General features: G+C 54.6%; 8 protein-coding genes across 8 annotated transcripts; 4 read left to right on the forward strand and 4 right to left on the reverse strand.

Moving 5' to 3' along the window:
- Nucleotides 1-939: 939 nt before the first annotated feature.
- On the reverse strand, nucleotides 940-2,003 carry M406DRAFT_258859 (S-adenosyl-L-methionine-dependent methyltransferase; the record flags this gene model as incomplete). The annotated part of the gene is made up of 2 exons (XM_040917257.1): nucleotides 940-1,399; nucleotides 1,519-2,003. Coding segments are annotated over 2 exons (945 nt in total), but the record flags the coding sequence as incomplete, so codon positions are not given.
- Nucleotides 2,004-4,304: 2,301 nt separating this feature from the next.
- Nucleotides 4,305-5,586, forward strand: M406DRAFT_346892 (uncharacterized protein; the record flags this gene model as incomplete). Its single annotated transcript, XM_040922228.1, has 1 exon — nucleotides 4,305-5,586. Exon 1 carries the CDS (start codon nucleotides 4,417-4,419, stop codon nucleotides 5,584-5,586), a length of 1,170 nt encoding a protein of 389 aa, XP_040776108.1. The 5' UTR covers nucleotides 4,305-4,416.
- A 446-nt stretch (nucleotides 5,587-6,032) lies between these two features.
- On the reverse strand, nucleotides 6,033-7,550 carry M406DRAFT_218891 (uncharacterized protein; the record flags this gene model as incomplete). The annotated part of the gene is made up of 2 exons (XM_040915533.1): nucleotides 6,033-7,023; nucleotides 7,141-7,550. Coding segments are annotated over 2 exons (1,401 nt in total), but the record flags the coding sequence as incomplete, so codon positions are not given.
- Nucleotides 7,551-11,481: 3,931 nt separating this feature from the next.
- Nucleotides 11,482-12,669, reverse strand: bdm-2 (phosducin-like protein). Its single transcript, XM_040926391.1, has 2 exons — nucleotides 12,428-12,669; nucleotides 11,482-12,368 (listed from the first exon to the last, which is right to left on the reverse strand). The coding sequence occupies exons 1-2, from the start codon at nucleotides 12,490-12,492 to the stop codon at nucleotides 11,660-11,662; spliced, it is 774 nt and encodes a 257-aa protein (XP_040776110.1). The 5' UTR covers nucleotides 12,493-12,669; the 3' UTR covers nucleotides 11,482-11,659.
- Nucleotides 12,670-13,128: 459 nt separating this feature from the next.
- M406DRAFT_55599 (uncharacterized protein) lies at nucleotides 13,129-14,671 on the forward strand. The gene is made up of 3 exons (XM_040924555.1): nucleotides 13,129-13,276; nucleotides 13,592-13,654; nucleotides 13,785-14,671. The coding sequence occupies exons 1-3, from the start codon at nucleotides 13,274-13,276 to the stop codon at nucleotides 13,965-13,967; spliced, it is 249 nt and encodes an 82-aa protein (XP_040776111.1). The 5' UTR covers nucleotides 13,129-13,273; the 3' UTR covers nucleotides 13,968-14,671.
- A 1,601-nt stretch (nucleotides 14,672-16,272) lies between these two features.
- On the forward strand, nucleotides 16,273-17,160 carry M406DRAFT_106951 (uncharacterized protein; the record flags this gene model as incomplete). Its single annotated transcript, XM_040915214.1, has 1 exon — nucleotides 16,273-17,160. One exon carries the CDS (start codon nucleotides 16,273-16,275, stop codon nucleotides 17,158-17,160), a length of 888 nt encoding a protein of 295 aa, XP_040776112.1.
- Nucleotides 17,161-20,431: 3,271 nt separating this feature from the next.
- Nucleotides 20,432-23,656, reverse strand: M406DRAFT_331464 (TPR-like protein; the record flags this gene model as incomplete). The annotated part of the gene is made up of 3 exons (XM_040920633.1): nucleotides 20,432-21,501; nucleotides 21,541-21,735; nucleotides 21,787-23,656. 3 exons carry the CDS (start codon nucleotides 23,654-23,656, stop codon nucleotides 20,432-20,434), a joined length of 3,135 nt encoding a protein of 1,044 aa, XP_040776113.1.
- A 705-nt stretch (nucleotides 23,657-24,361) lies between these two features.
- On the forward strand, nucleotides 24,362-25,282 carry M406DRAFT_240932 (purine and uridine phosphorylase; the record flags this gene model as incomplete). Its single annotated transcript, XM_040916137.1, has 1 exon — nucleotides 24,362-25,282. A coding segment is annotated over one exon (921 nt), but the record flags the coding sequence as incomplete, so codon positions are not given.
- Between the last annotated feature and the right edge of the window lie 240 nt (nucleotides 25,283-25,522).

Below are 25,522 nucleotides of genomic sequence, written 5' to 3' on the forward strand. Positions count from 1 at the left end.
TTTATCTTGTGTAGTCAAACGAACAAATTAAATAAACATGTTGGTTGGTAGTAGTAACGTATGTGGTAGATCAATCCTGCTCCTCCTTCAGCTCAGAGTGGCCTAATCTGCACGTCACCCACCTCATCAGCACTCTATTCTAATCTCCCCCCCCCCCCCTCTCCTCAGAAAGGCCTATCCAAAAGATTACCACACTGTCGCCCCCCCCCCATCAAAGTCCTCCCCCCCTTTCCCTCTTTCCCGTCCCTACCCTCCAAATCCTCCGCGGGATGACTTGGTGGCGCTGCACTAGCAATACTATTGGAAGAGAAAGTTTCCCTTTTATCGTTTGCCTTTCTTCCAGCTCACCCGCCAAACGTCGACCCCATCGACTGCGTGGACAGGGTCGTCCCATAAGGTTCTCCAGGGGAGAGCGAGAGGGTGGTCAGACTGCTAAGACTTCCCAATCAGGCAATTTCAGCAGAGGAGCACGTTTGGAGCAGGCCATGTTGCTTTTGTGGCTTGGGCTTGATAGACGATGGATACTTCATTTGTAATGTTGCTGTGACAAGAAGCGAAGGGTCTGACCGCCCTTCCATCTTCTCCTGCCTGGCCATGATGCTGGGTCGAGGTCAACACGAGGCGGATTACAGCCTCTTCTAGACATCCTCCTTTCCCTCCCATCTTGTCCTCCCCCCTTCTCTTGTGTTTTTTACTCTCTCTCTGAAGACGCTGACATATTCATTCATTCATTCATTCGTACATAGACGTACATGTATATATGTGCACATAAATATTTAGATTTATATATGTCATAGATGATTCTCTCACATAACTCTGGCATCATCAGCCCAGATCGCCATGCACCATATACCAGGCTGTCAAGCAAGCGTAAAAATATATAATAATAAAAAAATCGTCGTCAGGCTCAGCCAGCCAGCCGGGCATCTTTTATGTCTGTCAGTGCTCCGGTTTCTGGCCATATGTCACGTACATGGGCATGTACATGAGACAGTTGTTGTCGTAATAAGCCTTCCTCAGCTCGATCAAAAACACCTCGACCTCCTCCCTGGTCCAGCCGCAGCCCCGGGTCAGAGGCCCCAGGGCGATGGCCTGTGCCCCTACGAGGAGGATGTGCCTCCAGTACTCGCCGACCACTTTGAGTTCTGGGTGCTTGGGCCAGGTGCCGAGTGGCACGTGGAATATGCGCTCCTGCACGTTCACGAAGCCTGCGTCGCGCATCATAGCCGCGATCTTGCCACCAGCTGCTGCCTGGAAGTCAATGCCCAGCCGGTTGAGGCCTTGGTGGATCAGTGCCCAGTACTGTGCGACGGGGTGGTCCGGGGGCATTGAGTTGTTCAAAGAGATTGGGTAGTGGTAGATCTCCTGCGACTCGATCCAGCCGCCGGGGCGAAGGTGACTATGCAAATAGTGACAAGAGGTCAACAACCAAACGCCGCAGAGAGACATGAGACATGAGATATGAGACATGGCGGGGCCTGAGAGAAGAGGGGGGGGGGGGGAAAGGGAGTCACTCACTCTTTAGCTGTCCGGTACAGTTTTGGCCAGTCCTTGATGGCCATGACGGTGTGCCTGGTGTGTATATAATCAAAATGATCTAGGGGATGAATCCACGGGCTCTCGGCGTCATCCACCTCGAAGCGCACGTTGGCGGGCACCCAGTCCGGCTGTATAGGACTTAGGTCGATGCCGAGGACGTTGGCTGAGGGGAACTGGTCGCCCATCTCGAGAGCCCAGATGCCCGTACCCGTCCCGATGTCGAGGATGTTATGCAGACTCCCATCGCGGATCGGGGCAAAGAATAGCTGCTCCTGGCACAGCAGCTTGACGCATGTGTGCTTCATGTCCTCGCGATCCTGCTCTGCTTCGTCGTTGGGAAAGTTGTACCTCCCCTCCCTAAATCTGTGGTAGCGCCTCCCGTTCTCGAACAGGTAGTCTCGTACGCTGCTGGACAAAGACGTGGACGCGAAGCTGGCACGATCCGACTCGTATCCTGGATCCGACTCCAGCTCAAGCTGCTCATGGTCGATGATGATGGCGCCGGTTCCCGACTGGGTCAGGGCATCAGGATCTGCTTCATGGTTCTGGTCTTGGAACTGGCCACTGCCAGACGCATCACCGCCTGTAGCATGTGTGGAGAGGTCTGCTGGTGCTAGTGCTGGTGATGCGGCGGGCGAGCTGACCGCAGGCTCTGAAGCTACGAGGTGATGCGCGGTATCTGTTGGTGGTGATGGTGGTGGCGAGGGTGATCTCGGAAGGAGAGGAGTGTGATCAGCATGGGCTTCCTCCTGTGGGGTATGATGGCTAGAGGCAAGGTCCACGGAGGAGGGGGCAACAAGTCCGCTGCCCGCTGCTGGAGAGGCTGGTGGTGGTTGTACTTGTGATACGAAGCTGGGGACAGCCTCCTGGCGCGGGTCAATCGAAGCCGGTGTGGAGTCGTGGTCAGCGTCGACAGAGGCCTGTGAGTGGCGGTCATCCGAGGCGGCTTGAGCCCGAGTGGGTGGTGGTGCACGCCCAGAGGCTGATGGAGTTCCATAGGGGTGGGCATCACGGACGCTGCCCTCGTCCTTGTTAAAGGAGGAGGCGACCGAGATGGCCGAGTCGGTCTGGTGAAGAGGGTCCATCACTGCTTCAGGCCGGAGTTCTCGTGGGCGTTCGGTCGAGCTAAGGTGGAATATGAAAAGCTCGAGTTCCACAGGATGATGGAGGGTGAGAAAGACGAGGACCAGGAAGAGGTCGAGTGGCGAGCAGCTGTCCCCAAGATGCTCCCAGTAGTGGGCAGAGCAAAGCGAAAGGTGGGTAGGCACTACGGCTTTAAGGACCTGGTACTAGCCCTCTGCTCAGTTGTAAACACAAAGGCATCGGATTGTCGGACGATGGAATGATGATGCCTATGGCGTGGCGTTGTGGTGATGAACTGGTGATGGGAGTCGGCTCTTCTACCGTCGTGGGCACTTTCTCTGGATGGTTGTGTGGAGGCTGTGTTCGTCTGATGGAGCTGGGTCGAGCTCTTTGTATATATATATATAGAAAGGAAGAAGTAAAGAGGAGGAGGTGAGCTAAGAGGGATAAAAAGGGGGCAAGTCTGTTTCCAGAATATACAGTACAAGGCCCGTGAAACAGGAGGAGAAGGAAAAGATGAGAAGAACGAGAAAAAGTAAAGAGTCGAGGGGGTGTATTGAAATTGGATTCGTATCAAACTGGCTGGTTGGTTGGTTGGTTAGGATGATGAAAGAAGAAAAAAACGGTTAACGCAGGGCAAGGTTTGTGTTGAGGTCACATCCAAAAAATTAAGAGCCTGAGCATTGATTGAATGTGACGGTAGATGGGGCGCCGGGGTGGGAGGGGGGGGGGGCGGATAACAGATTGGATGACAAAAGTTACAAGCAGATTTGAGACGGGAAGAAAAATGATATGCTTTGAGTGAGTAGAACAAGCGTGACAGAAAAGAGGGGGTAGGGACGAGGGAGAGAGAACGGGGCGGGGCCGGGAAAGCCACACGGTAAGGAAACAGCCACGAGCAAATAGTCCACGGAAGGTGCCCAAGACAAGACCGGCACACGGTTCGCCAGAAACTTCTGAAAGAGCGGCAAGTTTTGGGGGCAAGAGAAAAAGATAGGAAAAGAAAATTGAAAGAAAAACGAACCAGAAAAAGCAACACGATGAAACGGCGGAAAGAGTAAAAGGTAACCCAGAAAGGGAAAGAAGATAGGCAGTAGTACAAGAAAAGGAAAACACGAAGAGAACAGTTAAGACATGTATACTCGATCCATCCACACAACACACACGCACACACACTCTCTCCATGTTGCCTTAAACCATGGTGGGTAAAGTACAAAACGGAGACGGCATGTAGGCAATGCAGCCCTTACTGGACACTGGCCGTAGGCTCGGACAATAATGACAAATATGGTAAATTCAGCAGAAACACAGATTGTCTAGTAAAATTAGCTGCTCTCTTAAGTCCATTTTGGTCTTTGTCTATCTTTGGCTACGAGAGGAAAATGAGGAGGAAGAGGACGGACAGAAAGAGAAACACTCACGATACTGTAGACGAGTGGGATGACCTGAGGAACGGGTCGTTCCGGGGAAAGTCCCACCCACACCCGTTGCAGTTGCAGTCGCAGTCGCACTCGGTTATCAATCCAAGACGTCACTAGGCAGATTTGATTCTCACCCACACACACAACTGTCTGTGCACATGCACTTCACTGTAAGAGGAAACCTCTGCTTTTGCCAATCCATGCTTGTACCATAGTTTACGATACAAGGTCGGGCCCCATTAAGGAAAAGAAAGAGGAGAAAAGAAAAGAACAGAACAGAAGTGAGTGTGTGTGTGTATGTGTGTGTGTGTGTGTGTGAGAGAGAGAGAGAGAGAGAGAGAGAGAGAGAGAGGGTAGAGAGTCTAGAGGAGAGATGGCCAAGCAACCAAGCTGTGTGGGCTCGTCCAACTTCGACCCGGCAGCCCTCGCCAAAGACCCAGAGACCACCTCTCGCGTCGCCTCTCTCCTCCAGAAAGATGACTTCGCCGGCGCCATCAAGGCTTACTTCAGCCTCCCGCCCAACGACACATACGCCTACCATGCCATCAGCACCGTTTACCTGAATCAAGTTCAACATATCGTCAACCTCGGCGGCGTCAATGGCCTTCACGCCTGGTACGCCGCCCCCTCTTCCTCCTCCTCCTCCTCCTCCTCGTCGCCGCCCCTCCCAGGCCCTCCCTCTAGACAAGACGTCGAGGCCTACATCTCCATCTTTCTCCCCAACACCCTGACCTCGTCCGCCCTCAAAGCCTTCGGCGCCAACGCCAAGAGGGACAGCATTCGCGCCAGCGTCGCCGCCCACCTCACCTCAAAACGCTACCTCCACCCAGGCGGCCCTCATCTCAACATCCCCAAGAAGAAAGCCACTGCCAAGGATATCCCGTCCAATCCTTATTTCGACTTCTGGGCCTGGTCGTGCCTCAACCTCGAGTGGTGTGGGCCCAACCCCGAGTCCGAGGCCCGCTCCCAGAGCCACCACCTGCTCCCCGTGCTGATGCACCACTTTGGCTGCGCCGTCCCCTCGTACGAGAGCCTTGAGGTACTGCGTCTGGTCGCCGCGGGCCGCACAGTCGCCGACGTCGGCAGCGGCAATGGCTACTGGGCCTTTATGCTGCGGCAGCACGGCGTCGCTGTGGCGCCTGTCGATAGCGCACAGAGCGAGTGGCGCGCGACCTGGGTCGGTGACACGGCCATCATGGACGGAGTGAAGTGGCTCGGGAGAAACGGCGGCGGCGAGGACCTCGTTCTGCTGATGGTGTACCCTGTGGTCGGCGGCGGGGCGGGCGGTGGTGCCGAAGGCGGGTTTACGAGGGATCTTCTCAAGGCGTACAAGGGGGACACGCTTGCCGTCGTGGGCACACAGAACCATAACGGGTACACGAGCTTTCGGGACTGCACGCTGGACGAGTACATGGAGAGAGAGCAGCCGGGCTGGACCAAGGTCGTGCAGATCCCCTTGCCGAGTTTTGCTGGCAAGGACGAGGCCTTGTTCGTTTATCAGAGAGGGGCCAAGCTGGGGTCCGCCCTGAACAATGCGACATGAAGAACAAGATGTGAAAGAGGATGAAGGACTACTCTCGGATGAGAAGCTCACATATGTAAGGTCTGATATCTTAAGGCCGCGGCAGCAAGTCTCAAAAGGCAGCAAGGATTAGCAATCTGTTGTGCGTCTGGAAGAGTGACAACTGCAGTAGTGATTGTTGATACATCATTTCAGGTAGCAGTAGTATTATTACTTGCTTCCCTCTTGAGCGTCATATTATTACTTGCTTCCCTCTTGAGCGTCATATTATTACTTGCTTCCCTCTTGGGCGTCATCCACTGCCAGTACTTGAAAGAAGATCCAGGTGGTGGTGGTGGTGTTCATCGTCATCATTATGATTTATCTAGAGACAGACATGAAATATCTCATTCAACGCCCTTGCCAGCTGCCTTCTCCGTCAGTATCGTTTTTGACGCCGGCTTCAGTCCCCGAACCGGACGCTCGACACAATTCCACGAGCACGCCTGCCTGAGGAACGAAACCAGTCTCTGGCCCGGCTCCAACTCCAGCCGGCCCTGCAGCGGCTGGAGATTCGCGACCATCCCCTCATCATGCACCGGGGGCGTGTAGAACCATATCTCCCACCACTCCATCCACTGCGCGGCCGGCCTGAGAACAGATCGGCCGCAGACCGTACAGGGTCTCTCCCCCGTCTTGTACTTGGAGGTGGTATCCTCCAGGACGTTGACCAGCCTGGGGAACCTCTTCTGGTCCAGGTACTCGCCCCAGCCGCTCGGAGGGGTGTTGCGCACACAGGTCTGCAGGGCAAGCTCCATGAGCGAGAACACCCTTGTATGATTGAGCCCGCTCCCCGGGTTCGGGTGCTTGCGGGGAGATGACGGGGCCGAGCCGAGGGGTTCTGTGGCCAGGTGTGTGGCGCCCTCGTCGATCCGAAAGTCTGAGTACACCCTGCCCTGTGTGTCAGTGCACTGCACCGGCGTGCGCGCCCATTGACGTGCATAGTAGCCGCTGGCATGATCGGGCTTGAACAACCACCAGTTGCCTCTATCATGCATGTGCGGAGGGTGGGCGCCGCTCTCCCAGGCGGGCTTCTGGTCGGTAGTGTGCGGCTGATAGAAAGGATTTGGAAACACACTCAGGCAGTCCAGCTGGCTGCGCGTGTCGTAAATGAGCTCCAGAAGCTCAAAGGGCAGATGCCGCAGGCGGTTCTGCGACACGTTCAGCTCCTTGAGGTTCTTGAGCCTGAGGATGCACGGCGGGATCTCAGTCAGCTGGTTGCCGCGCAGGCTCAGGACGGTCATGCGGTCCAGGTCAAAGACGGCCCTGGGGAGCCGGGTCAGGCTGTTGTGGAAGAGAAACAGCTTGAGCTGTGGAGGCGAATGCGAAAATGGTACGCCCTTGGCGACGATGGGGATACGCTCAAACTCAGACAGGACGGAAATGGTGTCGTCTGAGATCTGCTCCAGCCCAATGGCCCTAACATTGTGAGTAGGCGCAGTTAGCAGGAGCCTTGTGTGAAGGGAACCATTCGATCCCGTCTCACTATAGGAGGGAAACGCGTGCAGAGAGACGAGGGCGGGGCAAGAAACCTACGATAAGTCGATCCACTCATCCCCTTGTTCCATACGGTACAGGATCCTCCTCCGGGCCTCGGCCTCGGCGGGCGAGATGCCAGCAGCCTGGGAGGAGCGCGGGACCTGGTAGGCCTGCGAGAGCGAGAAGGGCTCCGCAGGAGGGGGAGGAGGCTCGCTCGGGATGCCATCACACGAGGACTTGTCGTCGCTGCCCAGATAGACGCCGCTGTCGTGCTGGCGCTGAAACTTGCGCTTCTGAGCAGCAGGCCCGGGGAGGTGATCATCTTCGTGGTCTTCTACTGGTCGCTGCCTGTCCCAGGGCCCGACGTACTGCTTCTTGCGGCGGCCCTGGGTGTAATTCTCAACAGCTGGGTCATCGTCGCTGGAGAAAATGGCCAGCTCGCTCGAGTCTGAGAAGAGCTGAGAGGGTGTGCTTCGCTTTCTCTTGGCCAAAGGGGGAAGAGATTGTACATCAGCGCTGTAGGGAGGAAGCGCGGGCTCCTCGTCCTGGCCGTGGTCCATGCTGGGAACTGACTGTGCGGTAAGAGCGTGTTCAGGAATTTGTACAGGACACTTGTATCGAATGGGACTCAAATCCCTCGACCCATAATACCCCAGATCGATCTCGGACCCAAGAAGAGCGCGTCCTCTTCTGCTCGGGGGGCCCACAGTGTGTTTGCGGGAACTTGAACAAGTAAACAAGGAGGATGACTACTTGGACCTTGGACCCGAACGCTGCCTCAATCTCCTTATTTTTTGGAAGAAGAAAAAAAGGCCAAGAGTAGGAAGAATTGTGCCTTAATCTCAAATGAATTTGGGAACAAATGAAACCCAGTGTGAGGTGAGGATGTGGAGTGAGGGTAGAACTGCGCGAGGTGCGGTGGCTGAGGTCGCGTTTGAGTTGAGCTGTGAGGGGTAGGTTGGAGGCGCGTTCGACAGTACAAATGACACAGTGCCCCACAGTACCCTACAGTGTAGCACAAGGAGCCTCACTGGAAAGAGATCGAGGACGTCCTTTCCCACTCATACGTTTCTGCATAGTAACCTCACCATGCAAAGGTTGCTCTGTAGCAGTAAGCACTGTCTTGTCAGCACATATTCAAACCTCATTTGAGCAACAAACCAGATCTTCCCGACACCATGTATCACTTAGACACAAACAGGTTCCAGGCAATCCTATTGCAAGCCAGAGCAGTGACTGCATCAGCTACCCATTGCTCCGATCATCACCTTTTTCATCTTCGTAAACGTCTTTTCTTCCACGAGATTCAAGACAAGCAGCACTCATCACTGGTTGTAGCAAAGGCGGAGTCGTGTTTCCTGGGCAGAGCGTGTTGGCTGTTGTGGATGCTGCGACCTCTGGAGTTCCTTGGTGAGGGCATCGACACTAGCAGCCAGGACTTGTAACGTATTGCCTTAGCAAGGTCTATCGTCAGAACATGTGTTCTCTCATTAGAGTTTTTTTATCCCGAAGTGCTCCCCGTTTTAAGGTTGTCGAAACTTTGCCGCGCCCCTGGATCAAGCTTGGTGTTTGAGAGTACTTTTATATGTAATGGTCCATCCATGAGTCGGATGAATGCCCGAGACGGAGCCTGTCCGGAAATGCTGGGATACCGCAGACCGACCGGTGGGCATGAGAGGAACCCGATCTGTGCATCTTATCAGATGCTAGCTGGTCCTTTTCGTAGTCGTCTCAGCAAGGCTCTCAGAAACGAATAAAAATATATATATAAAAAAGTCCCCAATAAGCAAGGTACTTATCGTCAGATATCATCTCTGCAACGACGATCACTGATATCTCCGGCAAAATGCAGCCCCTCTCTCAGGGTTGTTTTCGTCCCGAGCGGTCCTCGCTGCAACACCGCACGACAATCTCCATTGTACATTACAGCATAGCGTGCCGAGGAGTCAGATCTAGAGTTCTCCCATGCCCTTGCTCTCAGTCTCCAATGGCTGTCGCTTGTCCCTTATCTCCCTGGTAGCATTCTGGTCTGCCTCTGTCCTTTTTCGACGACGTCATGCAGTGAGATGGATGTGATATCCCCGAGAGCCATCCCACCCCTGCTGTCTTTCTGCCGACACTGCATGCCGTCCCACTGCCGCTGATACCTTGTGCAGTAGGGAAAATGAAGATGACCATGTCTGTGTATGCAAGCGCCTCGTCTGTGTGTGCCAGGTGTGTGTCTGCCATAGTTCATGTACATAGTACAACCATGCGGCGCAGTTGAGAATAGTGAGAAGGAGACAAGCCAGCCGGTAGGACCCCCCTCTCAGCACATTTTGCCTATCTTGAGATGTTATACACGGTGTGCCTCCATGCTGTGGGAGGGGGCAAGTAACGTGCCATTTATCTAGATGCACACCTCCCAGCAATTTTTGTACCCAGTAGACAAGACAGAACAGCATCTTCCTCTGCGAGTATCCTTTCACTGCGTTCTTTCGTTTGGTCAAAAGAAGAACCCGCCTGCGCCTTTAATGCAGCCCAGACCGCACTGAACATGGCCACAGAGAAGATGTCCCGAGACCAAGACGGCGTAACATCAGACAAGCCCCTCACCATGGATACGGAGAAGCAGCAGACCATCGCGCACGATAAAGTGGACGCTGCGCTCGAGTTCTTGAACAATGATGGGAACACGACGGTGACAGAGGTTGATGAGAAGACGTTGGTCCGGAAGATCGACTGGCGCATTGTTCCCCTGATGTGCAAGTCCTTTCCCTCCTCTTCTTTCCTCTTCGACCTTGAAATGGATGTCTTGAGGTAAGCGCAAAGTTGCTGACTGCTGTTTTGGTGCAGGGGCGTGCTATAATCTGCAATATCTCGACAAAACTCTTGGTGAGATCTTTTGATGGGGCCCTGTTCGTGACCGCGGCGCGTGGCTTACATCAAGTAATAATATAGTAAATTACGCCAACGTGATGGGCCTTGAGGATGATACAAACAGTAATGCGTAGCCCCTACACTCTAATTCTCCTGGAAACAAATATATGCTGACTATGCCGACTCCAGTCTCCTCCGACCAGTTCTCTCAGCTTGCGTTGGTCTTCTATGTCACTTACCTGGCCTTCGAGTTACCCACAGGGTACCTGATGCAGCGACTTCCCACAGCCAAGTACCTCGGCGCCAACATCGCCCTCTGGGGGGTTATGACTGCCCTTGTGTCCACCGCCAAGAACTGGGCCGGCCTTGTCGTGCTGCGCGTACTGCTGGGCTGCTTCGAGTCCGCCGTTGCGCCCGCTCTTATCCTCATCACCACGATGTGGTATAAGAGGGCCGAGCAGCCGCCTCGGGTTGGGTTCTGGTACGTCGGCACCGGCACGGGGAGCGTCATCGGGGCCATCTCGAGTTACGGGTTCCAGCACTACACCAGCAAGACCTTCACGTCGTGGCAGATCATGTTCCTCGTGTTTGGGCTCATCACTGTCGCCGTGGGGGTACTTGTGATGCTAATCGTGCCGGACAATCCGATGAAGTGCAAGTTTCTGACGCACGATGAGAAGATTTGGGCGATTGAGAGGCTGCGAGAGAACAAGACAGGTATCGAGAACAAGCATTTCAAGCCGCACCAGGCGTGGGAGTGTTTCCGCGATCCGCAGACGTGGCTGATCAGCCTCATCACCATCTCGTCCAATGTGCCAAACGGCGCTGTGAGCTCGTATCAGGCGACCATCATCAAGGGATTTGGATACACGTCGGAGCAGACGGCGCTGCTGTCGATTCCGTCTGGCATCATCGCCATCATCTCGGTCCTTACCGCGACGGGTCTGGCAGGCCGCTACAACGTGCGAGGCTGGATTATCATCCCATGCTGTCTCATTGGCGGCGTTCTCGGCGGCTGTCTGCTGGCTTTCGCTCCGGATGATAACCAGGGGGCCAAGCTAACCGGGAATTACCTGACAAACGTTATCGGATCCAGTCTGCCATTACTGTATTCGTATGCTGGCGCCAACTATGCAGGACATACCAAGAAGGTGACAATGAACGCAGTCCTTCTCATGTCTTTTTGTGAGTGCTCATTTTCTAAACCTTCCCCCAGACATGGCGTGCAAGGGGGGCGCACGGTGGCTGATTGGGAGATGCAGGTCTCGGCAACATCATTGGGCCCTTGACCTTCAGGGGCGCTGATGCGCCAGAGTACATCCCGGCCAAGATCAGTATAGTCGTGACAAGTGCCTTCGCATGTGTGATGACTGCGATACTGATGTTGTATTACGCCTGGGAGAACCGGAGGAGGGACCGGCTCGCCGTGCAGCACGAGGAAAACAACGAGTTCCTTGACCTGACCGACAGGGAGAACCTGGAGTTTCGGGTAAGTCGTCCCATGCTCACAGATCACTGCGTTTTGTTGACACATTCCTTGACAGTACCGAGCATAAATGGTGGTAAGGCCTGTATATAGGCCCGATTCGACTGGGTGGTGGGACGGAAGAATCGTCGGACGACCCATCGTGTAGTCTCAGCTGAGGTTCCCGGCAGCCTAGGATCCCAGCAATTAATGAGAAGAGGCACTGGTACAAAGTATTCAGGCACGTTGATCTCAGTCCCAGTCATCGTCGGAATCGTCGGCCGTCCGTTTGCTCTGCTTAATGCCCTTGTTGCCCGACAGCTTCTCCTCTTCGGCATCCTCGGCTGCTCTCCGTCTCTTAAGTACTCTCATGTCGTTGTCCGAGACAGCACCAACCTCCACCAGAATCTTGTCAAGGTCCAACATGCTGGTGCGCACTCCGCCAATCGTGACCAGCGTGACCACCTGCTTGACGATATCTCCATTCTTGTAGACCAGTATAGTTGGGCAGTTCCTCTCCGGATAGTTTTCGATGGCCTGAGAGGCCCTCATTTCGCAGAACTTGACGTCTCCGTACTCCTTCGCAGCCTGCTTCCACAACTCGGAAAGCACCCTCGACTCGACATTTGTGCCCGTAGATGAAGTCAGATTGACAAGAACCGGTCCATTGTTTGACGCCTCCGTCACCTCTCGTTGGTAGTCCGGTTTTGATAGTGGGTAGACGCTGCCATGGACCGATTTCTTCTGGACGGCGCTCAGCTCGGCCATTCGCTTCTGCCGGTACTGCTCCAGGAAGGCATCGTCCTCATCATCCTCGAGCTCGTCCAGCTCGTCGAGGTCCTTGCCTTCGAGCCTGTTGTCGTGTGCGAGTTTTCGAGCCTCCAAAATGGCCTCCTCAATCATAGGAGTAGGACTTGGTGGCTTCTCAGGGATAACGCCGTGTTTTCGAAGGATGTCATTCCTGTCATGTCACAAGTCAGGCAAGGCAGCCGGAGCGGGTTGGGAAAGACGGCCACATACCATTCCGTGTCAGCATTTGGATCATCGATAGGCACTGCTATCCGCTGGTCTCCTGGTGCGGCCATGTCTGCAATGAGGTGGCGGACGCTGTTGTATGTTGTGTATAGCGGAAGACAAAGAGTAGGGACGACCTGCTCAAATAATCGCTGATGGGAAAGAGACTCGTTGCCTAGCTTGAGGTACGCGTAAAGCAGTTTATGACTAATGTAAAGTGGATAATTGTTCCTTAAGTACCACTTGGCTGCGCAAAGAAGAGGAACTCAAGGAACGTGTTATGCACAGGAAGAGGAGAATGCTTCTTGCTTGTCTCAGTGCCTCCAGTTGTTCAACGCTGCCAACACTAGTCTGCCAGCCCTGAGCAGCAATGTTGAACCCCACAGTGGGGTTTGGGGAGGTGCCCTCTAGAGGGTGAAAGGCTTAGAAGGGGGGACCCCTGAAGTTTACCGGGGTACATGGCTCGAGCTTCCTTGAAGGCGTGCTCATGGAGAGGCGGCCCCACATGGAGACCAGTGATTGGCTCCGTATCACGTGTACAGACTGCCCTAAAGACAGGCGACCGCCCCAGGTTTGGGTGAATGGAGTGGGCTCCGGCTGGCTGTGACTGGACACCTGCTCTGGCCTGGTCTTGGTCTGGTTCGCAGCTGGCTGAAAGTGCAATCTCCACCTGCAAACTCGAGCCCGAAACGAACTTTTTCCCTCCGCCACTCCCCGCGAGACCTCTGTCCATCGACACTCAACCATCGACAACGAATCAACAACCACTGTTCTTGTCGTCAAAGATCTCGTCAACATAAATTCAACCTTCTCGGTTTTACTTCTGTCAAGTTATCCACAACAACAGTCAAGATGGTAAGCCGATTCTCGATACCGACAGTGCCGCCGTCTGGCCGTCGTTGCCTGCAGTGCCTTGGGGAAACAGGACCTCAAATGTGCGCCCACGATAAACCTCATCAAGCCTCTATCGAACTATCGAACTACAAGGCAATTGAATGCACGATGTTCTCACCCAGGGTGACAAGCTAAATACGAGAACATCTGGGCCACATTTCCACGAGTGCACTGCAGGCAGCGTGACAGCTTGGGGCCCCCATCCCCGCAGATTGTGCGGGTGCATTTTGCCGTTGCCCATCTACGATGCTAACATGACTTCTTCCCCCACCACAGGTTCTCGCTGTCGACCTCCTCAACCCCAGCCCTGCTGCTGAGGCCAAGAAGCACAAGCTCAAGGTACGAAGCGATCACCCACCCCACTCACCTACCTACCTGCACAATAGCTCAACTATTGAACAACATCGTTGCTGGGCTGTGGTCATCTCGTGTGACGGTGCACGTGCTAATCATCACAATCACATTACAGACTCTGGTGCCCGCTCCCCGATCCTTCTTCATGGACGTCAAGTGCCCCGGCTGCTTCACCATCACCACCGTCTTCTCCCACGCACAGACCGTCGTCATCTGCCAGGGCTGCACAACCGTCCTCTGCCAACCCACCGGTGGCAAGGCTCGTCTGACCGAGGGCTGCTCCTTCCGCAGGAAGTAGATGCCTCGCGGCATCCCATTTCCTCTTCCTCCTTGACGGCTGTTTACGACGAGACAAGGGCATCGACCATGGGGTTTGGCACATCGGACATCTCAAGATGCAAGGGCATGGACTCGACATAGGCGACGACATCTAGGGCGTACATTAGACAAGTCAGGTGGTCTTGGGCCGACCTTGTGTTGCGGGTAGAAGATGGAACCTCCAAAATTCAACCTCGATTGAACAAAAACGGGGGGTGGCGTTTGGGGTCCGGATATCTTGCATCAACAAATCGAAGTTTTCTTTTTTCGGGTTCTCTCTCTCCCCCACACACATTCGACACGTGCGCGGAGGATCGTGATGACTGGTGGCTACGGTGGTGGTCGTGGTTTTGAAAAACATGCCGTGTTGCTGTTATTACTGTTGCTTGCATTTCTCCCCCTTTCCCAAGCACAGCGGGGAATATGCTGCGATACTACACCCGGAGGATAGCTGGAAATTGTGCATTCTCACACGAGCGTTTAGAAGCTGTCTGCCATGTCTTGCGATGTTTTGGGCATGGCAATGCATGGCATTACAGGTTGCCTGCTGGACGTGATGACGTGGATCGCTGATTGAGGATTGCTATCTTTTATGTATACCCGGAGCGCACTCGTGGTTGGGAAAATGTACTCGAGCTTGTTTGTGACTTGCGATGTAATGGACCGACGGACTTTATACCTCCTCGTTGTGTGCATGTCCAAATTGTGACATGTTTGTGATCTATCGCCATTCTTATCATTCGTATGATGACGACACCTATGCTTCACTCTGCCAGCCCACCCACCAGAGCAGACAAGACTTGTGTTTACATAACGGGTATCACTGGGGCACAGAGACACGGAGAATGGAAGTGGTGACTATATTGTCCGAAGCGTACTATGAGAACTGTCTACGACATCTCTGCAGAGCAACTCTTTCCCTTCTTCCTGATGCCTCCTGTTGCACTGTGTTGTCTGCGTGCATGCGGGCCGGGCGACACAGACGGAAAGATGACCAGTAGTGTGGTGAAGGGCTATCTGAGGCGATGAAAGACGATAGGACTGACAACTCTTCATAATTCCACCCCTACTTTAAGTATATAATACTACAAATGCTGGCTAAATCCATCGTCCTCGGGTGAGATGCCTACTCTGGAGGAAGTCATGCTTTAAAAGTGTTTTGGCCCCCACCTTGGGGGAAAAGTAGGCACCCAATCAACACAGATGATAAAAAAAAAAAACCAAGAAATAAGAGAGAGAATAGGACTCCGAAAGGCAAAAAGAACACGGAGTGAGAGGGGACAAAATTGTCTTGACCGCCAATCCAAGGCTGACTGCTTCTTTTCTCGAATGTCACGTTCAACTTCGCCACTGTAAGCTTGGTTGGCCATTATTGACCTATGGGTCTGCCTGTATTGCCCACTGGCTAAGGCACGCAGCACTACAAGATATAGGCAAGGTTGGGCCAGGTTGTACCATATCTACTACCCTGACAACGCGACCGCAACGCCAAAGAAACGCGCCCCTGCAGTGGGCTCTCGCTATTTTATCAGGCCAAGGATCGCGCGTTTCCCTCCCGACCCCACCTGCTTGTATCGTCCCTGGTCTCTGGCAGATGCAAGAGCGTTTTTCTATTGTCACTACCATTTTCGTTCTACGGCAGCACCATCTTGTGTGTGTGTGTGTGTGTGTGTGTTTGCGTTTGAGTGTGAATCGAATGGGCCCATGCAGGCACTGCCTGGCCGTTCCTCCACCTCCACTCAACTCAACTTTCAACCCTCCTCCACTGCCTCGTTTCCTATTTCCACTCCCTCATCCAAAGCCCCCTTTTTCGCCCACCAGCATCCATCTCTGTCTTGTCTTGACCTGACTCTTCCCAAACAACGGACCTGGCCGGTGGCTATACATTGTATGCCCTGCAGCCTGAGACACCACGAGGGAGCAAAGAGAAAGACAAGAGACAGAGACACAGCTCCACCCGCCTACAGGCTCCCTCGAAGAGGAAAAGGAAAGAGAGAAAGAACCCACCTCGTGCAGTTCTAGACATCCTGACCACGTCACTCACGTCCTTTTCAACGCAAGGATCGTGGAGAACCCCCTGCCGTTTACCTCCGCCGTCCTCGGTCCCACGAGACGCGGACAGGCTGTTCTTCTCTCTTTCTCTGTGTCTCTCTCTTGAATGCGTTGAGGGGACACCAATCTCGGATACCATCAGCCTGCCTGCTGCTAGTACGCACAACAAGAAGACGATCTGTGCAACCACCCACCACCCAGCCCCCGCAAGACATAGGTCTCGGATAGCCATCATGCCCGCCCCACGAGCCAAGCGCCAGTTTGCCGGTGCCGCCAGTGATCCCGCCCAGCGCCAGATCACCTCCTTCTTCCACGCAACCACCACCTCATCTGACGTCTACGAGGACGGCAGACCTTCGCGGCCCGTGCTGCCCACAGATACCCAGTCCAACCTCCTCAACGTGGGCATGCGCATCCGCAAGTCCGTGCCCGAGGGTTACAAGACAGGCGGCCCCTACAGCGCCTTGGCCCTCTTCGACGACCTCGACCGCAGACAGCCTGCCCTCACTGTCGTTCCTACACCCATTGGCACCACCCACATCCCGTCCTCCTCCTCTTATACCACCGCCCAGCGGGAGCTCCTTCCCTTCTGCGGCATCAACAAGGTCGGCGGCCTCGCCTCCCAGCCCTCCTCCTCCCTCTCGTATCATCACTCCGAGGCCGGGCCCGTCAGCTCGCACGCCCTCCACCACCACCACGACGCCCTCCCCGGACTCGATGACGTCCCCTCGCTCAGCAGCAGCCAGACCTCCGTGGCCAGCAGCACAACCAGCCTCGCACCCAACAAGAAGCGCGTATATGACGACGGTGAGGAGAGCGACACTCCCTCCGTGTCAAGCTGCCTGCAAGTCCCCAGCGGCGACTGGATGGACGGCCAGGTCAGCCCACGGAGCCTGGTACCGGTAGGATGGGACAACACGCGGGTCATGGCCGTTCCTAAGAAGCTACGTCGGAGCCTGCGGGCGGGTGGTGTCATCATCCCTGCTGTGACCATCGCGGGCGTGGACGACAAGGCTCTGGGCCAACTGGGTCAGGAGAACATGATGCTGGACGAGGACGACTTTCCAGATGCAGATTTCTTGGACTACCGAGTGCTGGCAGACGACCCTATGGAGACCTAGGATGACGATGGATGGTCATCAAAATCCACAAGTTAGGACAGGAAAGGAAAGGCTACGGCGGAGCAAGACTGTCCAAAAATGGATGGGGAAGAGTGGCTGATGATAAAGTTTGGCATATTGTTTACTGCCAGGGCAAACTTGGGGAGAGTGGTGATTTTATTGTTTTCTCTGGTTTCTCCGTTTGTGTTTTCCTATTATCATCTGGGAATCTGCATGCCATTAGCATGAGCGCGGCGTTTTATGGTCAGGGGTCCTCCCCTAGATGATGGATGGGCTTCTCTGAGGGGTTCTCAACATGCATGTACTTGTCTCATTACGCTGATTGCAAGGGAGATGATGGGAAAAAGATTGTCATGAGCTTGCTTGCTCTATTATCTTTCCCATTCGGAAAGGAGGATTCAGACAGGCTTGAGGGAGAAATGAATAACTACGAGGATGCTATCCAGACCCTTCAGTACTCCTCCTACAAGACCGATATGTGCGTATCAAATACGTATGCGTGCTGTACTCCGTGATATAAGACGTGCCGTTTGGTTGGTTCTCTTTCACTGTCTCACCTATGGTCAGACTAAGTGCGTCCAAGCCCACCCATCCTCAAATCCCATGAAACGGGTCACGAAATTCAAGCAGGTCCCTCTGCCCATAGAACTCACCCGCAACCGTCAGAATCATGTTGAGCGTAGCCCGCATATTCATGCGCGCCCGAGCCGGGTCAGTAGAAGCCATCTCTTCTCCCTGCTGTGTCAGGGTGGCGGTGGTGGGTTCGAGTTCGGAGGAGGAAGAGGAGGAAGAGGAGGCCCGGCGGCTGGAGACACTGACATCCAGACTCGCTAGCAGCCTTGTTTTTGCGCTCTCAATATCCTCCTCCTCCTCCTCCTCCTCCTCCTCAGGGCCCGTCGTCGCGACAACAGGTGGTTCATCAGCAATCTCACCGTCTTCAGTGTCCCTGTCGTCTGACAGTGCTTGTGGTGGTGGTGGCTGCTCCTGTCCTTGATCCTCATCCTCACCTTGCTCGCCCTCGCCCATATCCTCGTCCTCGTCCTCACCCCCACCAGCCCACGCCTCGGCATCAGCACCCTCGTCATGAACCCCCAGCTCGACCTCCTCCCTGAGCAGGGCCATCTCCCGCAGCGTGTGCATCAGCAGCGCAGCCCGCTTGCCCAGCTCGCGCACGTGGCCGACCTCGGTGTGGTCCATCTCGCCGCCGTCGGGGAGCCGGGCCAGCAGCGCCCACAGCCACCGGCTCGTCCTCTCGCGCAGCTCGACGCCCGCCCGCAGGAACTTGCCGCCCAGGAGCACCCGCAGCACCCGCAGCACCGCGCCCTTGTCCATGGCGGCGACCTGCGCCGGGTGCGGGTCTGCGTGCCGCAGGCGCGCCGACCATATGGCGAAGGTGTGCGAGTCGCGGCCGAAGCGGCCCACGTGGGGGGACTGGTCTGGCGGGAGGGCGGCGAGGGCGCGGGGTGGAGGGGTGCGGCGCAGGAGGGCGCGGAGGGCCAGGAAGCGCGAGGCGAGGGAGGCGAGGTAGGCGGTGTCCACACGCGCGGTCTCGTCTGCTCTGTCGTTCTGGGTCTCGTTTCTAGCGTCGTCGTCGTAGTCGTCGTCGCCATGGCCTTTGGGATCCGAGAAGGTGTCGTCGGGGGCGGCGGTGTAGGCGCCGTCTGCGTAGTAGCCGCGAGAATCACCATAGCCGTTGGAGTAGATGCTGCGGTCGGCAGGGCCGTCTGCGCCGCTGGCGGGGTCTTCTGGCTCATCAGCAGCGCGGGTCTTGGGCAGCTGTGGTCCTGACCTGGGGGCGACGAGGAGGTGGGGGATGCCGCTGGCCTGTTGACTGTGATTTACTCACCATATCAGCATGTTGTGTGTAGAACTGTGTAGCGGGGAGAGGAGGAAAGAAGAGGTTCAGCCAAGGTCCAGCAGAATGTCTTGAGAGGAGGAGGAGGAGAAGAATAATGAGGATTGGGAATAGAAGACTTACCGAACAGATCTGAGATAGGCGAGCGCATCAGTGTCGTCCTCCAAGTCGAGGTCCTCATCGATGATGGCGGCTGGCCCATGAAGCCCTGGGAAGCAGCATCGCTGTCCGTAGGTGATATCAGTAGCAGGCTCTTGTTGCTGTTGCTGCTGCTGTTGCTGCTGCCTCGTATGTGGTACAGCTTTCTTCCTTTGAGGGTGGTTGGCGTTGCGCGCACGCTTGATGGACGTGGTTGGGGCTGACTGGTCCTCGTCGTCGGGTTCCGTGATGGATGCAAGATCCCTCTTGGCGGCCATGATATACAAACGACCCAGCGCGCAAGGAGGAAAGGTGAGTTGGTCCTGTCGAGGCTGGTTCCCTGGTTTTCCACCTGAACAAAGCCGTCACAGACTGTGTGGTTGGGCGGCGCGGGTTCCTGGAGAGAAATAGATGCCTGCTATTGCTTCGACGTTGTGTTAGGTCTTCAGGGTTAGGGTTCCCCAAGGAGTAGATAGCTACAGCACGTAGCAGGGGGGGGGGGTGTTGCCTTGACCTTGTGAGGCAGGGCACGGACCAGGGGACGCACCTCATTGGTGCGTCCACTCGCATAGATGATTTTACTCAGCCTTTTTCTTTACAACAATCATCAATCAATATCCGTTCGACAACCGTTACTGTACCGTTTTGCCTGACTCGGTTCTGAAGGCAGTGATCCTGTGCTTCATCCTCTGCGGTCCGGAGTTGCTTATATAGTCCGTCGCAGACACGGCCATAGAGACAATTAGCTGGTCATAATATCGATGAAAGGCCGTAGGGAGAGGTGGAAAATCTTATGATCTTGTCTATTATTTTGAAGCAGAACGCGATGTATATGAGAACAGAATATAAGCTCGCATCAACTCGATATTCCAGCTAGCCAGCAAGATATAGATCGCTTTGTTCACAATATACTCTGGGTAGAAATTTTTTATTTTTTATTGAAAAAATACAGTCTCGGTTATTGCTTCATTCTCGCTATAATCAAAGTAGCTCAAGGAAGTTAACATTCCTGAAATGAAAAGCTTATGAAGACTTGTGTGTCGAAAGTTCGATTGTGACACCTGGTCCTTGCTGCTGCTTGTGACTTGTTATATATTATGTTCCGTGACCTGCATATTGGATGGTTTATAACATCAAGCCTATCCTACCTGCCCAAACATGCTCCTCAGTTCTGAGCCAAAGGCGCCGGAGTGAGTACTGCGCGTCTAACAAGTTATGCCATACTTTTGGGACTGGAGTCCGTCCATGGCGACCTGGAGGAGATATGCCGGCGTTTTGTCACTTCTCCAGCTTCGAAAGACTCCGTGCAAGCCAGGAGCGAGCATCGCTGATACATTGGGCAGTGGCCTGGTCGGGTTGGTCAAGGATGGACTGGAAAATATCTCTGGCTTCCTCGTAGTCATCGAGGCGAAAAATGGTCTGCCCCAAGCGCAAGCGAGCTCTGGGCCTCAACAAAGGATCAGGACTCTCCGCGGCGTATGCAAACTTGTCTTTTGCTTCCATGAGTTTTCCCATGTGGGACAGACACCTTGCAAGCTGGAATTGACTCCACCAACTTGCGTTCTCCACGAGCCTGCCGTCGTGGTCACCGTCGAGGACTTTTTGAAACACAGGGAAAGCCTCGTCGAATCTGCCCTGCTCTGAAAGACTGCATCCGAGGTAGTACTGGTTATCGACCGCATGAGCCAGCTCCCCGGCCTCATGCGCCTGTATGGCCAGCTCCTGGAATAGATCACCAGCTTCGCTATACTGCTTGTGCCCCAACTTTATTCTTGCGAGGAAGTGCCGGCTATCGAACCGTATGCGATTCCATCTGACTTTGTTGACCTTGTATGATGCCAGCAGATTGAGCGCCGCAGTAAAATGTGCTTCGGCTCCCTTCTCCTTGGACCGTCCAGCCTTGTACGCCCGGCGACCTAGCCAGTAGCTACCGATAGCTTTGATGAGAACAGCGTCGGTGTATGCCTTTGTGTCCGATTGGTTGGCGGCCCAGGTCACCAGCAGGTCAGCCTCGCTGTCAAGTTGAAGCTCGCAGAGACAATCTGCTAGAATGGCCCTAGCAAACGAGGTACTTCTGTCGTCATGGCCGTATCTTCTCTCCAAGACCGTGATGCTTGATTTTAGATAGTCGCGGGCTTCATCGAACTTTCCCGTCAGGTAAAAGCCCCGGCCAAGTAGCCAGCGACTGTCCTCGTACAATTCTTCGTCCTCTTTTGAGCAAACCTGTGGGAGGCGGTCAAGGACACCCTGTACAGCCTCGATGCTTTCACCCATTCTGTCGACGCCATGTGAATCCAATTTGAACAGGCAGCGTGCATATTGATACGTTACTTCTTGGGTGGAAATATCTGGATGCAAAGGGAGGGTTGTTTCGCCGCTTAGCGTACCAAGGCCTTTGGAAAACCACTCCTCAGCCTCTCGAGGTTTATGCTGAAACATAAAGACTCGTCCGAGCCAGTAGGGAATTGAAATGAGCCGTGGGCTTGTGATTGCAGCAGGTTCCCCTTCAGGATTAATCTGCAACAATTCCTCGAGTATTTGCCGAGCTTTGGTAGTCTGTTGGCGCAGATTGAATAGACTCACTGCCATATAGTATTGGCATTCATGATAAGCTGATCGCCTAGCCCCCATACGTTTATGGACGGCATGGAGCAGGGGCAAGGCATCTTCGAAGTGCTTCACCGCTCCTCTCCAATCCTTTTGATGGTAGAGAACGCGTCCCATATAGTAGCGAGACTTCCCATGAACAAAGACCAGCTGTCGAGTGCGGTGCGGAGGTTCCGGAAGCGCGGTAAGTGTAGTGCGTAAATACGGTTCAGCCTCCTGAAAGCGCGAGGCCTCACAGAGAGCCCACGCAAGCCAACTGCGAGACTCGTCTTGTCTTTGGGGAAATTGGAGTCTCCTAATGTCATACGCTGCCTGGAAGTATTTACAGGCGCCAGCGAAGTCCCTCAGCTCGAACATGGCGATGGCGAGCTCATGCTGAGCGGTGGTGTAGGGCTCGCTGGGCATCTCGGGCACGGCGTCCACGACGGTCTGAAGGCAGTCTCGAGCTTTGCTGGGCTTCTCAAGCTCAAGATAGGTTTCGCCGAGCAGCGCCAGGCACGCGGCCAGGTCCCTTCCTGTATGCTGGCAGTGCTCAATGGGCGTCGTAGAGCAGACGGCCTCTTCGAGTGTCGACTTGGCCTCGTCGAACTTTCTTTGCTCCAAGAAGCTGCGCGCCAGTCCAACGCGACTTGCAATCTGTCTTTCTCCGGTGACTTGAACGGTATCATCAATGGTTTCTCGGAAGGTTTGTTCAGCATCAGCAAAATCCCCGCGAATAATCATGACGTGGGCCTGATAATGCTTGCAATCCCCAAGATCCTCCACTAACCAGTCGTTTGTTTTGTCTTTTTCTATGGCAGCGGAGATATCCTGCCGGGCGCTCTGCAGGAGGTACGTTGCCTTTGGGACGAAGTCGCGGTGCTTGTGCTTCATCATACGTTCAACGGCAATACGACCTAACCAGTAGCACACGAGCCCTTTGTCTCGAAGTTGATCGCTTGTTCTACATGGTTGCGCGTTCATGTAATCCGAGACTCGTTCCAGATGTGGCTGGGCTTCGTCGTAGCGCCGGAGCTTCGCGAGGCAGAAGGCCAACATGCATCGGGTCATGACAGCTTGCCCCCTCTCCGGGCCATTAAGACGTTCCTCGGCGTGAAACAGGGCATGAAAGTGCTGATGGGCCCGCAAGAATTCTTTCCTCTTATAGAAGAAATTTGCGAGGTGGTGGCGGCATGCAAGCGTGGCCAAGTCGTCCGGTGCTATCTCATTCTGTATATCAAAGGCCGTCTGTAGCTGTTCGGTAGCGCCTTCGTATTCGCCCAGTCGTTCGAACGTCAAGCCGAGCCAGAGTCGGCCGTCGGTCGCTTTGATCGCGTCGGCTTCGCTGGTGGCACGCTCCTCCTTGTAGGTTCGCAAGAAGATGCGGAACTGCTGCGAAGCCTTTTCGTACTGCCCTCGGTGATAGAAGCAACGCCCAAGCCAGAATCGACTATCAGAGACAGCTAGTTCGTATTCCTCGCCTTTCTCATCGTGTGTGTCCACCAGCGCTTGAAAGTGACGGGTAGCGTCAGAGAACTCAGCCAGGGCAAAGTGAGCGTGGGCTAGGTTGTAGCGGACGCGATTTCGCTCTCTTTCAGACAGTGTGGAGTTTGGACTGTGCAGGGCTTTGTCGAATATGACTTTAGATTGATACCAATGTTTAGATTTGTACAAGGCTTGCCCCGTCTGGATCTCGGTGCTGTCCGAACTGTCCTGGGGTGATGAGCTTCCCGGGAGGTCGACTCGATGAGCAGCGTCCGAGCTCAAGATGAAATAGTTTGAAATTGTCCCGTTGTTGAACCCGACGGAGTTGTTGTATTGTCTCTCCACATAGCTCGTTCTGAAGCTTGGACGGTCGGGTTCACTCGATCTTTGGGTGCCCCTTGATCGTATCTCGGGCTCTGCAATGTCTGTCATGGTATGGGGTGCGTCGTAGATGGCTACGATGAAAGGGGGAGTAGAAAACACCGCACCTACCTAGGTAAGCTTGCCGGTGATCTTCACGGCGAAAATCTGAAGCAGACTGGAGTGGGGGAACCTGAGGCTCTGGGAGTTCTCTAACTACTGGGCACCTTTTTACAGCCCCCAACCAGCTGCTCAAAGCTGACATCGAAAGTGGCTCAGTAGAACAGGCGGTTATCAAAGGCACTGGCTTCCAATGTTCCCAGAGACCCGTGACAGTTCGCCCCAAACTGCTGTGGCATCAGCAAGTGGATCTGAGGTGAGAATTTAGCACGTAACGTACATATGTACATATGTGGGCTGGGCTCACTGCCACTACTTTGAGCACTGCCAGAAAAGACATTTGAAATGGCGGGGTGTGAGAGGGTGAGTCGACGAGGCTCTGTACTTCCATCTACCCTTAGCGGACCCGCTGCAAGGACCGCTCGTCCTTTACTCCCTTCAAAGTTCTGCCATCACTCTTCTGCTCGCTCGTAGCACTGGACTGAATTTTCATTGGGCTCATTATAATCATATTCACCCATGTGTGTTTTTCTCTCCCGTTCGCCTTTGGCACATTAGGTTCATTATCTTTCAAATACATTGTGTAACGAGGCGGTTCTGACAGCTCGAGCGTCACAGAGCATGACAAGTACAGGATTGGATTGCCCGCCGGCTGGCGATTTCACCGTCGGCCTGGTCTACGTCAAGCCGCTGGAAATGCGGGCACTCACCATGATGCTGGATGAGCGTTATCGATCTGAGATTCCTACAGCCCATGGCGATGACAACGAGTATATTCTCGGCCGCATCGGCGACCACAACGTCGTCGTCGTAGGCCCCCCGCGCGGGGAGCAAGGGACAGTTGCTACCGCTCAGACTGTCCCAAACATTCGCCTGACGTTCCCTAATGTGACCATTGGGCTCCTGGTTGGAATTGGTGGTGGCATTCCGCACTATCCAGAGCACGATGTCCGCCTCGGTGACGTTGTCGTCGGAGCGCCCGAGTCCGGTCCGGCTGTGGTGCAGTACGACTTTGGAAAGAGGACAGCCGACGAGGGGTTCGAGGTCACCAGGACCCTGGCAAAGCCACCGCGTCTGTTGCTCAGTGTCGTCAATAAGGTCGAAGACAAGTACGGGTACTTGCGAACGGGCGATGAAGATGTTCTCAAGGTCCATCTATCCCGCTTTCTGGAGTATCCAAACTTGAAGAAGCAGTTCTACGACAGGCCTCAGGTCCCCGACAGGCTCTTCCTAGCACCCTTCACCCATCAGCCCGGGACAGTGTGCGCCGAGCATGAAAGCGACATGGAAGTAGCCCGAAAGACGAGGGAGACCGGAGACCACATTGTCGTTCACTACAGTACCATCCTGTCCGGCGACACGCTCATGAAGAGCCCCGGGGCCCGTGATGCTCTGAGCCGCAAACATAATAACGCGCTATGCTTCGATATGGAGGCAGCTGGGCTTATGGACGTATTTCCCTGTCTGGTCATCTGTGGGATCTCGGACTATGCCGATTCCCATAAGAACGACGCGTGGCAGAAGTTTGCAGCTGCGGCGGCGGCAGCATATGCGCGCGAAATCTTGCTCAACATGGCGAAACAGATGCCGAAAATGATACCGCAGGAGGTCTCGCGAGAGGCGAAAGCAAAAACGGATAGCGGTGCGAACAATGCTGGGTCCAAGGACCATGAGAGCCTATACCCAAGCCCAGAGAACAGTCATTTAGTATCGGTAGGCCACAATGCGGGTCGGATCACGACCAATAACTTTCGAGATAATCATGGGAGTATGACGATGCACTTTGGGTAGCTTTCCATGATTTTTGCGTTGCAGCCG

The sequence above is a fragment of the Cryphonectria parasitica genome (genome assembly GCF_011745365.1).
Source record: "Cryphonectria parasitica EP155 unplaced genomic scaffold M406scaffold_5, whole genome shotgun sequence".
NCBI classification, from domain to species: domain Eukaryota; kingdom Fungi; phylum Ascomycota; class Sordariomycetes; order Diaporthales; family Cryphonectriaceae; genus Cryphonectria; species Cryphonectria parasitica.

What these genes read in the sequence shown, in the direction of transcription:
- M406DRAFT_55599 (XM_040924555.1), top strand. An exon ending in CCAAGAAGCACAAGCTCAAG is followed by an intron (nt 13,655 to 13,784) that starts GTACGAAGCGAT and finishes ATCACATTACAG; the next exon opens with ACTCTGGTGCCCGCTCCCCG.
- bdm-2 (XM_040926391.1), bottom strand. Translation starts at nt 12,492, where the DNA reads ATGGCCGCACCAGGAGACCAGCGGATAGCAGTGCCTATCGATGATCCA. An exon ending in CCAAATGCTGACACGGAATG is followed by an intron (nt 12,369 to 12,427) that starts GTATGTGGCCGT and finishes GTGACATGACAG; the next exon opens with GAATGACATCCTTCGAAAAC.